This window comes from Nyctereutes procyonoides, unplaced genomic scaffold, assembly GCF_905146905.1.
Source record: "Nyctereutes procyonoides isolate TBG_1078 unplaced genomic scaffold, NYPRO_anot_genome, whole genome shotgun sequence".
Taxonomy (NCBI): domain Eukaryota; kingdom Metazoa; phylum Chordata; class Mammalia; order Carnivora; family Canidae; genus Nyctereutes; species Nyctereutes procyonoides.
In genome coordinates, this window is record NW_026575137.1 from 16,716,598 (window position 1) to 16,737,228 (window position 20,631).

The 20,631-nt window shown below is 34.7% G+C and overlaps 1 protein-coding gene across 6 annotated transcripts in view; it reads right to left on the minus strand.

The window, feature by feature from the left end:
* Window positions 1-779: 779 nt before the first annotated feature.
* Window positions 780-20,631, minus strand: part of UBR5 (ubiquitin protein ligase E3 component n-recognin 5) — a 133,642-nt gene continuing 113,790 nt past the window's right edge. For 3 of the 6 annotated variants that reach the window (XM_055303310.1, XM_055303313.1, XM_055303307.1), the window contains exons 46-59: window positions 19,831-19,951; window positions 19,638-19,742; window positions 16,796-17,039; window positions 15,129-15,240; window positions 14,411-14,555; window positions 13,371-13,501; window positions 11,770-11,830; window positions 9,680-9,855; window positions 9,371-9,455; window positions 7,867-8,022; window positions 7,209-7,322; window positions 5,709-5,853; window positions 4,397-4,482; window positions 780-1,407 (exon numbers count right to left, since the gene is read on the minus strand). In XM_055303310.1, coding sequence (XP_055159285.1) covers window positions 1,195-1,407; window positions 4,397-4,482; window positions 5,709-5,853; window positions 7,209-7,322; window positions 7,867-8,022; window positions 9,371-9,455; window positions 9,680-9,855; window positions 11,770-11,830; window positions 13,371-13,501; window positions 14,411-14,555; window positions 15,129-15,240; window positions 16,796-17,039; window positions 19,638-19,742; window positions 19,831-19,951 — 1,894 coding nt within the window. In that variant the 3' untranslated portion in view covers window positions 780-1,194. The remainder of the gene's footprint in view (window positions 1,408-4,396; window positions 4,483-5,708; window positions 5,854-7,208; window positions 7,323-7,866; window positions 8,023-9,370; window positions 9,456-9,679; window positions 9,856-11,769; window positions 11,831-13,370; window positions 13,502-14,410; window positions 14,556-15,128; window positions 15,241-16,795; window positions 17,040-19,637; window positions 19,743-19,830; window positions 19,952-20,631) is intronic. The other 3 variants (XM_055303311.1, XM_055303308.1, XM_055303309.1) reach the window with 2 other exon arrangements.

Genomic DNA, 20,631 nt, shown 5'->3' on the forward strand with positions numbered 1-20,631 from the left:
GTCACACTTCACTTCCCTCATTTGTAAAAAGAAAAGGTGGCCTGGCCAGTGCCATACGGATTCTCTGCTAACTGTAAAATGTGGACTGATTTTCTTCTCTTTCTTATAGTCCATGTGTATATAAACTTTTTCTTTAAATCAAAAATTTTTATGCACATAACCATGTTGGTGTATTACCCTTAGTTTAAAAATGTACAACTACATAAATAAAAACTATTGTTTCTTCAATATTACTTGACATTTCTTCTGTAATTTCTTTATTTAAAAAAGTAAATGTAACAAGATACTTAAAAAAGGCTAGATACAAAAGTAGTTAAGCTGCTCACGAACATTTAAAATTTTCCAAAATGTATCTTCAATAATCATGATCTTATAAAACATTTTACAGTTATCAGAAAGTGCCCAGGCTGAGTTTACATAACTGAAATACCTCAGTACAAATGTCTGATTAGAACTGAAGTGCAGTAACCTCCTGACTGACTGCTCATTGAAACAGGGATACAAAGAAAAAAAGTTGATTGTGATAAAGTATTGTGCATTGGCCCCATCATATGTACAAAAAAGTGCCCTTACTCAAATGAACAAATTACATGCAAAATATTAGTGATATCATTTAATATCCTAGAGCTCAATGCAGCTAAAATAAACCGCAATAAAAGTGGTTTTTATAGGTAAAAGTGATTTCATCTCTTAAGATCTGAATGTCCAGAACTTTTTACAAGTTCCATATACATGATACACAATTGCAGCCAACCACAAATTAAACACCATAAAAAAAGTTAAAATGAAAACACAGAACATACTTAATTTTTTATTTTGAAATTCCCTATTCCCTCTATACAAGAACCTTTGCTGAAACACTTTCCACAAAGGCAGCAGTGAATTTTCAGAACATTTTACATTTTTCCCCTCAGCAAAAAGATAAATCACAGTGTAAATTATGTTGTTCTGCTGTCATCTTTGGCTGGGGTTAGACCCAGAAGTTGTCAACTAGCAAACCATTATAGTCAAATGTTGCTAGTGCTCCTCAGGCCTGTAAGCTACAAACTCAGCAAGGAATGTTTGCATTTAATCTCTTTAAGGTACCACCAGGGGGTGTGACAGCATTAACTTCCATAAACTTTTATAGACAAATGGAAAAAAATCTACAAAATTAGCTAGTAATATTACACAGCAATACACACTTTTTATACTCTACACAAAACCAAAATTCTTGGTCTTAATGGCGAGTAGCAACTTCTGTTTGAGAATCTGTTTAGAGGAATAGAGTGGGACGTAAAGTCGAGAAATACAAGTGTTTGCAGTAGGAAGATGTTGGTCATCTGGTGGTCTTATTGTGATTGAGGGCATAGGCTGGAATCCTTCTTCACTGGCTGGTAATGATGGGCTTGATGTCCAAAAGTAAACCTGAACAGGAATATAAGAATTACAATCTTTGGCTTTTAATGGATTAACATTAATTCTGACAGTATGTACACAGAGTCCCATTCTTCCGTTAAAACCTACAGAGGGCTATTATTTTGAACTGGGTTTTAGATTTATTTCTTGTTCTGAAAAGGGTCAGAAAAGAAAAAAAGTGTTGGGGAAGTAGAAAAATGACTATGTTTCAGGACCTAGTTTCTCAATGGGCCTTTCCAGTGGCTTTTAAAGTATCTTTTAGTGGAAATAGGGCATAAATAAGGTCTCCAAAAAAGTTTTAAAATTCATATAGGTTATCAAAAAAGTTGTTTTGCATTTTATCTACCAGCAAAATAACCCAGTATTTTCAGTACTACACTGTGAAACAGAAATAAATGTAGTAAGACTCAATTATTATAGTAATATCTACTTTGTGTGACACCGTGTAAGTGTAAATAAGATAAATGTTAACTTCTGTACTTTATATCATTCCTCATTGATCTATACATACATACACATATATTCTTCCAGTGCTCAGTTCCTATTTCTTAAAGGTAAGGTTTTTTAAATCTAATGCATTCCAAAGTATACAACTAAACAGACAAATGTATCCAATATCCCAAAGTGACTAGAAAACCTAAACGAACTACAGTTGACCCTTGAACAACATGGGTTTGAACTACATGACTCCACTTACATGTGGATTTTTTAGAAGTAATCTCTGCACCCAATGTGAGGCTCCAAACCACAAACCCAAAATCGAGTCGCTTACTCCAACCCGAGCCTACCAAGTGCCCCACATGCAAATGTTTTTTTTTTTTATAAATACACCACATACAGTACTATAAATGTATTTTCCTTATGATTTTCTTTAGCTTACTTTAAGAATACAGTTATACACATAACATACAAAATATGTGTAATGGACACCAATCTGTTATTGGTAGCCTTCTGGCGAATAGTAGGCTATTATATTAGTAAAGTTTCAGGGGGAGTCAAAAGTCACACTCAGATTTTCAACTGCATTATCATTCAAGGGTTAACTGTAATTTGCTTTCCTGAAAATCATTTTAATGAGAAATCTCATCTAATTCTATATAGAAGGGGGGCACAAAAAGGATCCCTTCTAAGTGTCAGGGTCTACAAAATCTTCAAAGAACTTTACAAAAGATGCTCTAGAGATAAAGCTGGTCCAATCCACTCATTTTACAAGTAAATTTCTCCAAAGATGGATATGATTAGCCAGGATAGATAACTACCATTGCTGGACATCCTTAAAGTTGGAAGAAAAGAAATACTATATGACTTTTCAGAATTTTTACTAGTGAACTGTGACTAAGAGGAGAAGGAACTACCCAGTAGTCCAAAATACCCTATAATTTGCAGGACTAATAATTCATGGAGAATAGTTTGCTCTGAATAGTCTATTACATATATTTTTATGTCCTTCAGGTCTTCTCAGACACGTCAGGATAAAACCAACTGTGAAGCATTCTTCCCAAAAGAGGAGAGGGAAATATATACCCCTTGATATACCCTACAAATAGAATGATTAAAGCTGTTTATAGGAGATTCTGAGGCCATTTACAAAGGGAGATCTTTATCTTCCATTAGAAGATGGAAACTGTAGTGAAATTTAACTTGACTGACTAGACTAAGGATTTATTGGTTTAAAAACAGAAAATTAAAACTAGGTTTAGATAGCCAATCATTTCTGGTTTTATATGGACCCTTTCTTAAAGAAACAAGGTGCCAGAAAGAACCCTGACCATGAAACCAACAAGGACAGATATGCTATTAGGACCAATTATATGGAATCTACTACCTAGGGAACAACCTAAATGGAAATTACCAGAGTGGCTAAACCAAGAATAGAACTGACAGCTAAGACTACCTAAGAACTTATCTCACTATAGTACAGAAATATAGAAGGTTCCTGGGACCATGTAAAAATTAAGGAGTGCTAAATGCAGAACCCCACCCATCCGAAAAATAAGTTACTGTCTCAACTGAAGATAAATGGAAAACTCCCAAGTATCTGGGCTTTCCCGCACACCTAACCATTTTCCCTCTCAAATAAAATTGAAGGATATATCTAGAAAGTGGATCATTTTTACATATATTCCAAAAGTGGTATGGTTTTAGTTACTGAGAATTAAGGCTGGTTTGAGAGGGGAAGTGTTGCAGGGAACTATGAGGAGTATGAGTTGAAAGATCTCAGGTTTTTCCAGGTAAGGAAAGTCCCTCAAATTTCTAAAAGAAAGTCAGGTGAAGATTGCTTTTCAAGATTAATGGACAGGTTGATTTGGTTATATACTCAAGGTTGGACACAGATTCCACTGACTTATAGTAGGCTTTTCTCTATAACCAAAGTTTATATTATCTAGTTGATGATTCTGATGAGTAGGTAAGATTAAGATCATGGGCTTAATACCCACAAGCTACTCTATTCCTAGTATACAGATAACATCAAGATTATTTTATTCAAAAATTTTGCAACGCGTGGGTGGCTCAGCAGTTGAGCACCTGCCCCTGACCCAGGGCGTGATCCGCAGTCTCAGGATCAAGTCCCACATCAGGCTGCCTGCCTGGAGCCTGCTTCTCCCTCTGCCTACGTCTCTGCCTTTCTCTCTGTGTACCTTTCATGAATAAATAAATAAAATCTTAAAAAAAAAAAAAAAGGAGCAGCTAGCATATATAAGCACTATAGGGAAAAAGAAATATGTCTCAACTGAATAAACCAGTATTATCTTCTGGGACTAAGGACAGCACATCATCAGCGAAATGCATTTCACTCTGCTTACAGGCTTTTTTAATACTTCAGGTTTTCAGTTCTAGAGTAGAAAAACTAAAACTGCCTTAGATATCCACCTTTCTGCAATTTCCTTAGCCAAAATTAAAATGGCCAACCACCGTTTACAAGCTTAAAAGGTTATCATACACAGTATTTTAAAATTTCATATTTTTTTTCTACAAATTTTGTGAATTTTTAACTTACAAGATCTTGTCGTTCTGTCATGCTCATCTTCTCTACTATTGACCAGAACCAACGCTTAAACTGCAAGAGCTTCTCAGCATTTTCTCCTAAGAATGAAGAATATAAATCCAGTATACTGTACCAGTTATTTTAAAATATTACTTCTTATAAAAATAGATATAAAACTGAAATGTTATTTAGGATCAGGAGTCTTAGTCCTAATTTCCTGTATTAGGAATTATTTGCATAATTGTAAAACCTCTACAGCTCATTAATCAACCCTGATTTAGGATGACCAAGAAAAATGGACTGACAGCCTCAAAATTCATAATCACAAGGCTTTAATCCCAGCTGTAACTCATAAGTCCTCTCATGAACTTAAACCAGTGCTTCACAAATTTTAATGAGTTTACAAATCACCTAGGGGATCTTTTTAAAATGCACGTTTTCATTTAGTAGGTTTGGGGGGAAGGGCTAAAAGGAATGAAGATTCTGCATTCCTAAAAAAACTTCTAGATGCTGCTGCTTATCTGAGGATCATATTTGGTGAGGTATTTATCTTCCCCTCTTCAGTTTTTGGTTTGAAACGAGACAAATTCTTATCTCAACAAGCACTGAAAATTATATTAAAAAGCATAAAAACCATTATATAATGAATCTGTATGTTGCCAAACAAAGAAAAAACAAAATTTATCCAAATATAACTTACTAGAATTTAGCTGAAGCTGTTTGCAAAATATGAAAAAGGGAGGAAAACTGGTACCTTCATGTACACAGTAATTTTGAACACGTGGGGAATTTCTTGGAGCTTCCAATGTTTTACTGTATAGTGATAGCTAAAATTCTATTCTTAGGCTTATGGGACTTTGAAAACAGAGTTCCAGCAAATCAGGCACTAAAACTAAATGTTATTCTAGGAGGATTATTACTACAACTTGCTATTCTTTCTAGATTCTCCGAGTGTGTGTTGTTTCTAAGTGAGCTTTCCGTCTACAAAGCAAACACCATGTGGTTAAATTCTTTAATTAGAGAGTCTAACAGAAATGAATTAGAAAGACCAATAGAATTGTCAAATGGATTATTTTTTCTTAGTTTACAAAAAAACCTTTTATGTACTTGCTCACCACAGAGAACTTTTACTTGTATTCATACTAAACCAACCACATATCCTTTACAACCTAGCAAAATAAGCAAAGAATTAAGAATAACCTAATGGCTAAGCCATCATCTTAAAAATACAGACAAAAAACTTTAAACAATTTAATAACACAGCATTTCTAAACCCTATAAATACATCTAGTTTATTCCTTAAAACATTCAAAAAATTTCGTACCTGATTCATCATTGAAAGAAGTGAAACTGATCAACATCTGAACATTAACTTCACCACAGCCATTTACCAAAAGCCTAAAATCTTCTGCTGTTAAATCTTCTAATGAATTTTTTGGAAGCACATCCAGTAGACCTTTCCTCATTGCCTACAGAATATTTTAAAAATTACCTTTTTATTAGTCTCAGTACTTTATTTTCCACGTAGCATTACTGTTAAAGCCCAGCATCGAATTTTAGCAGCCTAAAAATACTAGTTTTCATTTTAAACCAGAAAGAAAGAAATTAAGTTCTGTATTTTTGAATTTAACAGATTCAAAAGAGGCAGAGGGGGAAAAAAAGAAAGGCATCATGAATAGGCCACAGGCTTGAAAGTGAAATAGTATTGTTATATACCAGGATTTAACTGAAATAATTATATTAACAGGCTAGTCATTAAATAGCTTCAATTTGTCAAACATGCTATCCTGTCACGTCCTATGAAAAGTCTCATAATGACAAATCCAAAATCTAGACGCTTACTGAGAAAGTACAATGGTTCTAAACACCTTGCATTATTAATACATTTAATTCTATCATTTTACAGAAGGGAACCAAGGCATAAAATACTATGTGGTTTGCTAATGTCATATGTAGCTAACGGGTGTTGTAGCCATGATTAGAATCCTGACAGTATGGCTCCAGAGCCTGCATAATTATTCCTAGCATAGGGATCAGAACACTTGACATACACAGCAGGCCTGATGTGGCTCTTTAGGAGGCCCTCACTAGGGGGGATGGTCCTTGGCTGGCATCTTGAAACTTGGCTTTACTGATATGGCTATTTCGAAAGCCTGGAGCAATGAACCCTGCTTTATTAGCTTGCCTAGGCTGTGCAAACAGTGTAATCTGTGATGAATTTCAGTAATCTTGGCTGGCTGCATAGGCAGAAAATGCTTACAGGACTGGCTTCAAAAAAACAAAACAAAACAAAACAAAAAAACCCTGGGCTGCAACTCTTACAAAGTACAGACACTGTATAGTGTTTCTGTAGTTCACTGCTGAAGGAAAGAGCACATGTTCTTTTTGACAGCACATGGCCTGAGAGAGAGAACTTTGGAAGGCTGCACCTAGAGTCCTCTGGACTTGGTCTGATGTGCTTTTTTTCCCTTGCTGTGAGTCTTTCTACTATAATAAACCATGGCTATAATTGTGTTGGAGTCCCTCTAATCACCTAAACAAATGGGTGGTAGAAGGACCCCATTAACAGTAGTTATTTCCTTTCCAAACTTTTACACTCCAAATTGATTTTCGGATGATTACATGGTTTTTTCAAACCATTTTACCAAAAAAGATACTGCTTGGTCTGGAGTCAGGTGTAATTTACATTGTACATAAATTAGTCTGGTTTAAAAATTTTAACCTTTGATAGGCAAGCTGAATACACACTGAACTAGTTTACCACACATGAAGACACAAACAGCCTCATCAAATCAAAGAACACATTTTCGAGAAAGTTACTCACATGTAATGGCTGTTCTGCAACTACCAACATTCTGTGTTCTGCATATTTCCGCACATACTCGTAAACATTCTGGGGAGTCACTGGTATATTTACACCATTAGGAATAAGTTCAACCTGTAAAAAAAAATTTGCACTGTCATTTAAAAGCAATTTTGTCAAAGCAGTAATAAGTCCACCGTTCATAAAACAATGTGCTAAAATTCTAAAATCTAAAAGACAATTCTGAGGGCATCTGGTGTCACAGTCAGTTACACGTCCAACTCTTGGTTTCAGCTCAGGTCATGATTTCAGGGTAGTGAGATCGAGCCCCAGGTCAGGCTCTGCGTTCAGTGCAGAGAGTCTACTTACAGTTTCTTTGTCTCCCTCTGCCCCAACCCCCTTACTGTCTCTAAAATTAAAAATAAAAAGATAATTCTGTATATGACAAGTATCTAAGAGATGCAAAAATTTTAGACCTGAATAAGTACAAAAAACTCTTCTTTCAGTCCATCTCATTAACCTTTCCATCTCTCTTTCTGCCTGTCAGCTGTTATGTCTTTTCTCTGTAGGTTTGTGTGTTTCTTGTTCTGTCCCCAAGTAAATGGTTTCTATGTAAGAAAAGTAAAACAGACTAACCAAATTCTCTTGCCAGAGTCAGAAAATTACATATTTGCTTTACCTGTCCTCCACCCTCTTCTTTACACAAGTCAATTGCAAATGCCAAATCCATTGCAGAGAAAACAGCATCAGCATCTGAACTCTGAGAAGCAAGGATGAGTTGCCGTAAACTCTCATACATCACAGGGTCAAAAAAAGCAAAATCATGCCAATTGACCTAAGAAAGCAATCACATGAAACTCAATTATGAAACATCTTTACTGAATTTTATCTAATTTGAAGATCTAGAGAATATTCCACTAAATATAACTGATTTAAAAAGGTAAAATGTTAATCTTTGATAATTATTTAACTTTCAAAGTATAAAAAGTGTAATATATATTTTGGAAAAAAATTTAAGGCCAGTAAGTGGAGGAGTTTAAGTTCCAAAATAACTTATTTGAAAAACCTGCACTAGTTATTAAACAGTGATTATGCTGAGCAGCTTGTTCTTGTATATACATCCTAGTCTTGATTATAATCTAAAATAAAGATTATTAATTCTAGATGATGAATCTGATGCTCAAAGGAATTAAGCAACTTGCTGAAGATCAGATCATTGGGTTAGACTTGAGTCTATTTGACTCCATGATCTTTTTCATAAACCTTGTTAAAGGCTTAACACATCAACATTTCTGAGCTACTACTGAGCTTTAAATCTACTTCTTCTTTGCACAAGAACATTTTAGCTGGAAAACTAAGAATTCAATAGGGTCAGAGTTTACATCATTATGTATGTGTACATACACATATATACACACACACACATATATATAATGATATACTATATTAGAAAACTATTCATCAGTGGGTTTGAAGAAAATTATTAGACTACAGCTTTAACATTCTAATTCATATCACATGTGTGATATACGTTGCTGGAAAAGACCAAGATATTTTATTGTTTTGTCAAGTAATTTCTTTATAATACCTTTAAGGAACACTGGCAGTTGTGTTTTAAATCAAAAAGTGCATAATTAGTATTATACATAAGTTTTAAAGGATGTAGCTTCCCTGCCTCCGCCCATTATAATAGAATGTACAGGCAAACTATCAAAGCGCATTAAGACATTAAGCTAATTTTATCACTTGGAGATAAATATCAAGCATGCTATATTGTATTTTCTCAAAATTCTTTTGTCCCCTCTCCCTCCTGTACATCTTACATATATTTTTGAAGCCAACAATGCTCTTTTCAGTAGAATACTACTTCTAATTCCACTACCACCTGTTCGAACAAATAATAGTTAAAATCTTTTGAGCACTTACCAGGCACTCACAGTTTTACCATTTTGTAAATGGGAAAATATGCCATAGGTGTCAGGGGATTTGTCTGCATCAAGATCCAGGTCTGTCAGATACTCCCAAACACCCACCTGTGTCACCCACACTGCTATGCTATCTCCTCCATGTATCGAGATTTTTTTTTCCCCATGTCATTAAATGTTTGAAAATGATTTATATAACGGCTATAATAGGAAATTCTTGCAATTGTAAAAGCAGTTAGGTTCATTAAAATCACTTACTTTCCTACCAAGCAACACTTTAATTACATGTCTATTCAATGTAATAGGACATAGTTCATTCTGTAACAGACATAGTCCAAGAATCCTAAAAATAAAAACAGGGAAATATATTTAAATTTGAAAATAATTCTAAAACACATAAACCCCACACATACATACATAATATATACACAAGTATTTTGAGAAATTTTCTACAGCCTCATTTCTAATCAATATGAAGAACATATATTCATTTTAAAAACTAATGTTTTAGAAAAGTCTCAAACTGAAATTTTTAAAAATTCAAATATAAGATTAGAGTTATTTTACCTGCCAATGTTTCTGAAACAATTCAACCTTGCTTCTGTGTTTTTGCCAGGCCTTGGAGTATAAAATCCTCTTTTTCCAGGTTGGTAAAACAAAGGGGCATTATCATCACCATCGTCTGTATCATCTAAATCCATATCTACAACACTTCGACTAGAGCCATGACGCTTCCGGTTTTCCTAATAAAAGATCATCAAATTAAGTCTCAAGATTGATTTTATTTTTTTAAGTTTTTATTTATTTATTTGAGAGAGCATGTGCATACACAAGGGTGGGAGAGGGAGAGGGAGATGTAGCCTCCATGTACCACAGGGCTCAACTCAGGACCCTGAGATCATAACCTGAGCTGAAATCAAGACTTGGACTCTTAACCAACCAAGCCACCCAGGCATCCCCCAACCCAAGATTGATTTAAAAACAAAATATTTGAACTAGTTGTCTAAAATCATTCAAAGCGAAGTCAGGTAGGCAAAGCAACATTTATATTTAAATGTAAATAAACTTTTAAATTCATCCTTTCAGAACTGTGATATATAAAGCTCATGCCTATTAAATCTTTAATTTCTCTGTCCATTTAAAATCACTAATGAAACTGGGAGCTTCTTTCACCCTAATTCCTTAAAGATTTTTGATGGATATAGAATTCTGGATTGACAATTCTTGAAACATTTTAAGAATGAAAGATCCACAAACTGAATTTAAATTAATTAATTAATTTAGGGGGAAAAGAAATGAATGAATGATCCACTGCCTTCTGGCCAGTACCTTTCTGATAAAAAATCCAGTCTTTCAAACCACTGGTTCTCTATATGTAAGGCACTGTTCTTTGGCTGGTTAGTTTTATAGCAATTCAATTATATATAAACATAGTTTTCTTTCACTTTATCCTAGGGTTCACGGACCACCTTGAATCTATAAAATCTATGTCTTATAACAAATTTGGGAAGTTTTCAGCTGCTGTTTCTTCAAATATTTTCCTGTAGCAGTCTCTCCTCTTCAATAACATGGATGTCTGATCTTTTGATATGGTCCCACAGATTCCTGAAATTGTTTTGTTCAAAATCTTCTCTCTGTTCTTCAGAGTGTTCTATCTTTAAACTGACACTTTCCTATCACCTTTATTCTACTAATAACCCATCTACTGAATTTTTTTCTTTTAGATGTACTTTTAATTCTAAACTTTTCCCTTGGCTCTCTTTCAAAGTTTCTATTTCTCTGCTATGAACCTCTTTCGGTTCACTAGTGCTTAACTTTATCTCATGTTCTAGGAGATTAAAAACACCTCTATGTCATAGAATAGGAGATAAAAGTCTTTGATAATCCCAACAAGTAGGTCATCTTAAGTTAGCACCTATTGGTTCTTTTACCAGGAGAACTAAGTCTTTTCTGGTTCTTTGTATGTTGAATAATTTTGGGGTGTATCCTAGCCGTTTGAATATTAAGTTGTAAAACTCTGACTCTTGTTAAAATGAAAGAGAGAAGGTTGATGTTTTGGGGTTCAGTAGGCAATCAACCTGGTTAGATTCAGATTGGAAGTGTCATTATCTGTGTGCAGTAGTTCTGATAACAAATTTTCAAAGCCTTTTATTATATTTTTTGGGTCTGCCCTGCATATGCACCATTGGGATTGTTGTTTATACTACAGTTTAGTTCTCAAAGCCTTTTCTATCTTTTAGCTAAGATGGGAGTAAAAGGGACCAACGTTACTCTCCTGCCTGAAACAATGCCATACCAGCCATTTTTCAATTTGACTTCCCTCTATAATATGTGTGCTATTGTCTACTTTTCAGAATCCTCAGGCAGTTCTTTTTCACGTTTTGTTTAGTTTTTAGTTTTAATCAGTGAAGAGAGAAGATTATACCAGGTCTGCTCCACCATGGTTGGCAATGAAGTTCTTAGCTTAAGAATGAAATAGGTCAATGTGCTAAAAAAGCCTTCCTTACTGCTGCCCCATTTTCTCTGCAGCTTTGGCACTCATTTCTTTCTTGAGGAATAAGCCCTAAGAAATTCATGACATCTCTAAATTAAAGCTTAATTCAGGCTGTGCTAAACTGGAGTTCCAATTATTAGCACATGTTCAAAACATCTCTTACCTGTACCTTTTCTGAGGAGTCTAATAATCCAAGATCCAAGATACTATCAGCTCCATTTTCCCTAAAAACAAACCAAAAACCTTTCACATTCCAGATAAAAGAGACTTCTACAATTTAGTGTAGAGAAACATGCATTTGAATTTATAAGAATTTATAAATATATTTTTTAAAATATTCAGGACACTTATTAGGCAGTGCAATTATAGGAAAAGAGAAATCAGTATTATATACACAAAAAACATTAGATGATACGTGTGTGATTCAAGATAATAAGCTAAGGGCTACCTGATTTAAGACAAATATAAATGCAGTCTTCACAGGGGGACTAAAAGCTCAAGCTCACATTGTAGTAAAAGAACAAAAAATGCTCAGAAGGCAGTCACCAGGGCAGCCCGGGTGGCTCAGGGGTTTAGCGCCGCCTTCAGCCCAGGGCCTGATCCTGGAGACCTGGGATCGAGTCCCATGTCAGGCTCCCTACATGGAGCCTGCTTCTCCCTCTGACTGTGTCTCTGCCTCTTTCTCTCTCTCCTCTCTGCTGTGTTGTTCATGAATAAATAAATACAATCTTTAAAAAAAAAAAAAAAGAAGGCAGTCACCATAGGAATCAAATTCTTTAGTCTGTTTAATTTTTCTAGAATATGAATAAATTCACTGTTCACTTTATATAACCAGTTGAAAGGAATCAATATCATGTCAACAGAAAATTACTTGCAGTCAACAGAAAATACTACTAAATTAGCAACCTTACATAAAAAAACTTTTTATCAAAATGCACATTCCTCATAAGCTCTATCGGGGTGCTGATTACTTCCAGAGACAGGAAAAGGAATGAAGAAACAGTACATTAAAATCCTGAGAAGAAAAATGGTAATTACCACCAAAGAAACTAAACTTCCAGCAATAGTCTTTTGGCTTGGACCATTCAAAGGCTATGAAACAGGCTGTTAAGTTTCAGTGCTTTAGCCTACCCACTTATCCATTTCTAGGATTCTATCCAATCTAGGTTCCTTGTACAAAATCATGACTAGGAAGAAAAGACAGAAATTTACATCTAAAGCTTCAAACTGAGTATTTAGCCTTACAATAGAAGGCACAGAATAAGTTTGGCATATTTTCCTGATGTTACTTTTACTTAGTCACCTCGGGAAAAGAATTTAACTATTAGGTATTTTTAGTTTTAATATAAAACAAATCTACTACACAACAGAAAGCAAAAACTTGCATGGATTTTTAAGATAAATAAGGAGATCTAAAAGAAATTTCATGCTTATGGCAAGAACTCAGGGACTACACCCTGATTCCTTGAAGAAGCTAGCCTCTGCCATTAGGGTTACTCTGGTAGAGAATTTGGTATGTACTTTTTACAAGTAATTTTTAAGTATCAGGTATAAAAGATTTTTAGAACCTATGTTACTGCTAAAATTCTAACTTTGCAACACATGTGAAACTCAACCATCTCATGGTTTTTAAGCCATCTCTTAAAAAAACATTTAATCATTGTGTACCTTATAGTATAAATTTTAAGGTATGGTAGCACCTCCATCCTAAAAATAAAGTAGTTAATGTTTAAACTGAAATGCCTCCCCAATTATACACATTACCGTCCATGTGCTATAATAAGTTCCATGGCTTCATCCACTCTTGCTCTCAGAGAATCTTCACTTGCTAGAAGGAGAAGCAGCTGAGCTGGGGATAATTCCAAAAGCATGCCAGTAATTTTACTTGCAAACGCCTGAAAACAATGAACAAATGTTACTTGCCCCTACACTGTGAAACCTCTCATCTAAATCAAGTCTTTTATCTAAAAAAAAAAAAGAAAAAAAAAAAAAAGAAGAAGAAAAGGAAGAAAATGTAAGACATATGGATAATGAAAAGATTTCTGAACCAGTAAGGTACTTTATTAAACTGGAAGCTTAATTATAGAGAACTCTGGTATCTTATTAAAGTTAGTTTAATAAAAAATAAAAAAATAAAAAAAAATAAAAAATAAAGCTAGTTTAAAATTTGTATGACAAGCCTTTTAACATTTCTGCTATCCATGAGTAAACATGCAAATACTCGGTTTTCATTTTTCCCCCCTCAGACCTGAAACATTTCTTACATGTAGGATAGAAGAAAAGAAAGAGAGGGAAGAAGTGGAAGAGAGAAAAGAAAGATACCTACATTTAAGACTAAGGATTTGCTGAAAGAACTATGATTGGTTTTATTTTCTCTTTCTGTAATACATTTATGTATAAAGGAAAACAAACACAACCAGTTTGTTAAAAATCTTCTAGCAATACTTAACAGCAATCAAGTATATTGTTTGTAATATATTTTAGCTACAGCTTATTAACTAAAAAGTCTACTTCAATGTACAAGTCTGTAACAATTTATACGAATAAAGATACAACTTAAATGCACAGCTAATTCTTTAGCACACAAGAAATTTATTAGGTAGAATGCCAACTTAGCCATAGGTAGAAAAAACAAACCTCAAGCTACCCTCCAGCAAATTTTACTGCTTTCCCTCTTAACCTTCCTTTTTACCAGTCCTAAACCACATGGCTTGCCAGTAGCTAACATTTTTACAATGCCAACTTTAATTCAAAAACAAAAATGGCACAGTCGGTTAAAAGGTAGGTAAGTGCACCATACATACCGGTTGCATTGCTTGTACACGGGGATAAAGTCTCTCTCCAAGTGCCTGACGGTGTGCTGGCAGAGGATCAGGATCATCACTAGGATTACCTTCAGAGGCTGGTCTGAAGGGCCTAGTGTCAATGGAAAGCTGTCTTCTAAAGTCTCTGAAAGACCAACAAAGCTCTTTTAATTTCATGCCCCTTGTCTGCAAAATAACATCAACACAACTGGTAACAAAGATGGAAAACCAGAACATGCAGGTAGTTCCAGTTATCAAATTAAGGTGGTAGAATGCCTAACAGATGATGGTTGGGAAATAAAGATCTTCTAGACGTTGCTACTTAAAAATCTATAAATTTGCAATGCATAATTTGACTTTAAGGGAACAGGACCATAAAATATCAGAAATCAAGAGTCCATCCACATTTCCAGAAATTTTAGTCGAAAGTAAAATGCCACCCACCCTAACAGGAAAAAAATTAAGAGGCTTAAGTATAACACAACTGCCACAAATAAAATTTAATACAATTTTGGAAAGAATATTAGATTATGTAATTTCAATTGACCCAGGGTTTTTAAAGCAGAACATTTTAATAATAGTATAGTTACTATTCATATACCCAAATATTAAAACTTTTTCTAAAAATAGTCCATAATTGAGACCCTCTCTTTACAGGCCTACTTCCAATTTCATTCAAAAAGGTGGTTATTCAGTAAAAGATACAAAATGATCTCACCTATCTCGATCTCTTCGAGAACCTGCTCGCAAGCCACTACTCCTCCTCATTTCCCTTTCTCTCTCCCTTTCTCGATCCCTCTCTCCTCTGTTCCTTAATCTCTGCATTAAACCTGGAAGAAAATATGAAACACTTTGTTCAGATAAATGGAAATGCAACTACCTTAACTTTGAAAGTCCATGTGAGGACATGAGACAAATATAAGAACATGACAGATGAAGATTATCTCCCTAAGCATCTGTGTGAGTACCTTTCTGATTCTCCCCCTGGTTTTGAAGGTTGAGGGTAATCGTATAGAATGTACTTGGCATGTAAAAGATGTTGACTCAGTATTTAATGAATTATGTCACAGTTGTGAAATAATATGTAGCAACTGGGGCTGTTAATTTCACCATAAATAATGCTGAGATTTCTTATGTGGTTAGAGTCCTATCTATTTTCTTTGTTCTTAGTTTTTAGTATTAAGCATTACAAGACCCCTAAAACATTTTAGCTATTGTTATCTTCAAACCCTTGAGCAAAATAAGCCAGAGTATGGTTTCCTAAAAAAAAAGCAGAAAAGTTATTTCTGAAATGTTAGGACTTTCCAGGTTCCCTCATTCACATTTGCCAATTTCTTTTTATTTTAAGACTACAGAAAGTGATAAAACTGATGATGAAAGGCTGGAGTACTCCACACATCTTTTCATCCTCAATCCTTCCTAAAGCTCATTCAGCCTCTCTGGTGGCAGCTTACCGAACCCCAATACAGTTATCACTACAGCCTAGGTAAAATATAGGATTTTCTTAATAATTCCCTCTCCTTAAATTATCCATCTACAAGATGACAATCTTCTGCCCCCACCTTACATGAATCCTCAGTTATAACCTTACGGCATTTTTAATTTTCATAGATTTTTTTTATTTTGAAAATTAGGTAAGAATCCTAATACCTAAGTGCTGGTCCTCAAGGAGGTAGAGCTTGTACCCAGATGTTAATTTAGAAAATCTTATTACCCAAAAAACCAGTGTCTTGCTAAAGTATCAGTGAGGTAACTTAGTCAACCAATCTACATTTGGTTGCAAGCTCCCTATCTCACTGGGGACTAGTAGCAACTCTGCAAACATACTCTGAATAGCACTGCTGCTCCAGAGTATAGTATTTTTTTAAAGTATCTGTGCTAATTAGATACAGGGATGGTGGGGAGTGCCTAGGTGGCTCAGTGGTTGAGCATCTGCCTTTGGCTCAGGGCATGATCCTGGGGTCCGTGGATCAAGTCCTCCCTGCAGGGAGCCTGCTTCTCCCTCTGCCTATGTCTCTGCCTCTCTCTCTCTCTCTCTCTGTTTCTCATAAATAAATAAATAAAATCTTAAAAAAATAAATACAGGGGTGGTGGAAATACTGTTATGCACTCAATACATTTTTCTATTACCATAGAATTTACAACTTCCCACTCCCCAAACATGTAACAATTGAGATGACAAACTCACTAATACAATCACATCTATGAAAATAAATATGGCATTAAAAGAGCAAAGTGTTAAACTGTTGGTTAGAGTAGTTTAAACAAGATTAAATCATTAATCTAGAATAAAATTGTATAAAAATGTCAATGTACACTAAAGTTCTCCTACTATAAATACTTATAATTGTTTTGATGAAACAAAAATTTGTTTTTAGTACTTACTTGTATGAGTGCCTTTGTTGGCATTTTGGATACAATCTAAATTTGGCAGTTTTTCATTTGACAAAAATGCTTGTGCAATGGCTGTATAAAAACTTCGTGCTACACCACTGCCCTCTCCTGGCTCATCCTTAAATGTGACTTTTACTCTATGTACAGCCATTGGTGTAGTAGCACATCTTCGACCGAAGTGATTGTTAAGTTGCCTCATGGTCTGCTGAATAAGAAGATCTCGATCCCGATCAACCTATTAAAATACACCCAGAAAGTAGTAAAGTTCAAAGTTAGAAACCACCTTAAAATTTTCCTATATAAAATCTTTAACTAATTTTAGTTTTTCATTTAAAGTCAGGAGTGTATAAAGTTATGGGGGGTTGTTTTTGTTTTGTTTTTCAGAGAGAAAATGAGTGTGGAGGCTGGGGGCACAGAGGGAGAGGGAGAGAGAAAATCATAGGGAGGCTCTGCATGGGGCTCAATCTTACTACCTGAGCTCAGTGGGGAGAGTCTCCTTCTCCCTCTTCTCCCCCTCCCCTCACTCCTTTCTTTCTTTCTCAAAATATTTTTTTTTTAAGTCTATTGGAAAACAGCAATTTGTTCAATTTTGGAATATATTAGGATAATTCTAAGTAAATTAAAAGTGTGTTTTGTTTAAAACAAACCAAACACACACAAAAAAAGAAAGCAAATACTAGAAAACATGGGATATTCCTTTGGTGACAGAAAACCACAAGCAAAGCAAAAGAAAAATGACAAGCTGGGGAAAACGATTGGTGAATGTATCCTACTACAGACAAAGATATATATTTATGAATAATATACATAGCACCATAAGATACTGTGCTTTTAAAAAATCTAGAAAATTGAGGAAAAAACTTAAAATGCACAAAATACACCAGAGTTCATAGAAAAAGTAATATCCTTAAATATATGAAACAATGTTTATCTTTGCTCATAGTAAAAGAAATGCAAATTAAAATTTCACAAGATGCCATTTCTTACCTATCAGATTGGCAAAAATCTAAATATTTGACAGACTGCTGGCAGGACTACAAAGGCATCTCATATTAATGTTACAAACACAAAAATACATAACCATTGTGCAGAAATATTTTCCAAAATTATATATGCATATGCCCTTTGCCCCATGTCTAGGTTCTAATGTCTAAGAATCTATCTTAAAGACTACACACACTAGCCTAAGAAGAAAAACAGGGACCACTATTTGTAATAGCAAAAGATCAGAAATAAATCCTAATGTCTATGAGTAGGAGACTGGCTAAAAAAAAAAAAAAAAAAAAAAAAAAAAAAACCCTGTGATACAACCATAAAATGCAGTACTAAGAAAAAGCAGCTGTAAAAGGAAGGCAGAACATTGCTCTATCTTACCTCTGGGATATACTGTTAACTAGGAAAAACAAGATGGAGTAAAATGTATAGCATACTCAGGGTCAAGAGTAGGGGAAGGAAGAAAGATGGGTAATGAATACATACACACACGCAAGATTACATTTTTTTTAAAAGGAAGGAAGACCATTTAAAAACAACAAAACCCTGAAGGGGAGAAGTGGGGGATGTTAAAAAAGAAACAGAAACTAGATTTCCCTAAATAAACTTTCTTCTATAGAGTTGGCCTTGCACTATTGTAGATATTTTACATTAAGTACAAAACCGAACCCGAAAAAAGAGAGACAGCTATCCCAAAAAATTGAAAGCAAAATGAAAGAAAAGGCTTGGTTTTATGCAGCTTAGTAGCAAAACCACACAAAGAAAAAATTATTTCAAGTGACTTTGAAACAAAGCAATTTGTATAATCTCTAATTGGATAAGCTCTAAGAACAAAAAACTGCAAATAAATCTTAAGCTATTTTCGATAATTATCTTGGGGATGATAGTGTTGATGTGATTCTAAGACTGCAGTGTATATGCTATAATATAAAAAGCAAAAGAATAATTTTCTTAGTGTTGGGAAGTTGGATTTTTGGTTCAGAAGAAAGGAGATACAGACTAAGAGGTGGAAATAAAGCAATTCTGTGATTCTATATCTTTTTTTTTTTTTTTTATGATAGTCACAGAGAGAGAGAGAGAGGCAGAGACACAGGCAGAGGGAGAAGCAGGCTCCATGCACCGGGAGCCCGACGTGGGATTCGATCCCTGGTCTCCAGGATCGCGCCCTGGGCCAAAGGCAGGCGCCAAACCGCTGCGCCACCCAGGGATCCCTGTGATTCTATATCTTGAATTTGAATTGGAAATATCAAGTATGCATTTATAATGTGTTTTTTTTTAAAGGAAAATTTCCTAGCTTTATCCATTGAAGAGATCTAGAAACTATGACCAACCTACTAGGCAGTGAATAACTCTACAACCTAGATTATAATCTTGAAATAACAGCCTATATTATAATCGTGAAATACTTTTTCCTACTAAAAGGAACCAGGCTTTTTGAAGAAATGGTTGATTTAAGGTCTGTGACAGGAAATACACAACATGAGACCTACCAAAAAGTAAATACATTATCAATGTTATCGGAATCCTGTCCAAAGGGCCAATGAGCCAAAGGACTCCCACTAGCCAAAAACAATCTGAGTATCAATGGAATATACTAACCTTAATGGAATGAAGGACATCTAAAACATTAAAAAAAAAAAAACACACTGAAATAATTCATTGATCATGAGAGGATGTTAGGAAACCAACTGCCAGAAATAACCACTACTCTAAATATGGTGATTGCCATATATTAAATTTTTAACTACATAAAACATACCGCTAAGCGAAATTGTTATTTTTGTTTTTAAACTTCATATAAACAGCACACTATATGTATAGTAGAAGAAAATCTAAATACCTTTACCTCTAGTGATAAATCTCTTGACTGCTGGTTCCTCAGTTTTTCCATTTCTCTACGGAATTTTGATTCTTTTACCTCAAAACCACCCAATTCGGTTAGGATCTTTAAAAAAAAGAATGCATGACAGAATTATTCTCTGACATATGTTCTTATCTGGCAGAACAGAATTAAAAGTGCTCAAAATACATACTGATCCAGGTTCTGCTCCAACATCTTCCATGAATACCCTGCCGAATAGTTCCAAAGAAAGGCGCCAACGTCCTAACAGCATATCATGGGAAATAACCATTCCCATGAAGCTACACTGTGGCCTGCAAGAGGTTTAAGGGAGAGTTGGAAGTAATTTAACCAACTATAAAAATTTCCTGATTTTTGGTCAAAGACAGTAATTTTCTTGGTCTTTTCATATTCTGAAGTCTTCATATTCTGAAGTACTTCAAACCACATCCTAACAGAATTTTTCTATAACTACTCATGCCTCACAGAACTAATTTTTACTCCATTATCCCTCTGTCCATTATATAAAGATATATCTCCTAGCTGCTACCTTCATCTTCAATTTTACCTCTTCTCCTTTAAGTCCATCATCCCTCCTCTCCAATTCAAAAACTTTCACAACAGACCAGAATTTCCACTGTGTTACATATTTATTTCCATGTCAGTGACATGTAAGTCCAATTCAACACAGGAAAACTGAATATGGCCTCTACAATTCAATGACACTGCCTCTTGCATTCTTTGAACAGTACCATTTCCCTACTGCACAAACTTGAAACAAGTTCTAATGTTTCTTTCCCCTGTTCTTCCAGAGCGATTAAATCCTTCAAAATTTCTCTTTCCATTATTTCCTATCCATCCCCAGAGGCAATATTTTATTTCAGCCCCTTTTTACCACTAACCTGAACTCGCAGGAGCTTTTCTAACTTGTCTCCCTACCTCTAAATCTTCTCTCCTTCAATCTGTTTGCCTCTACACATTCTAACCATCTCAG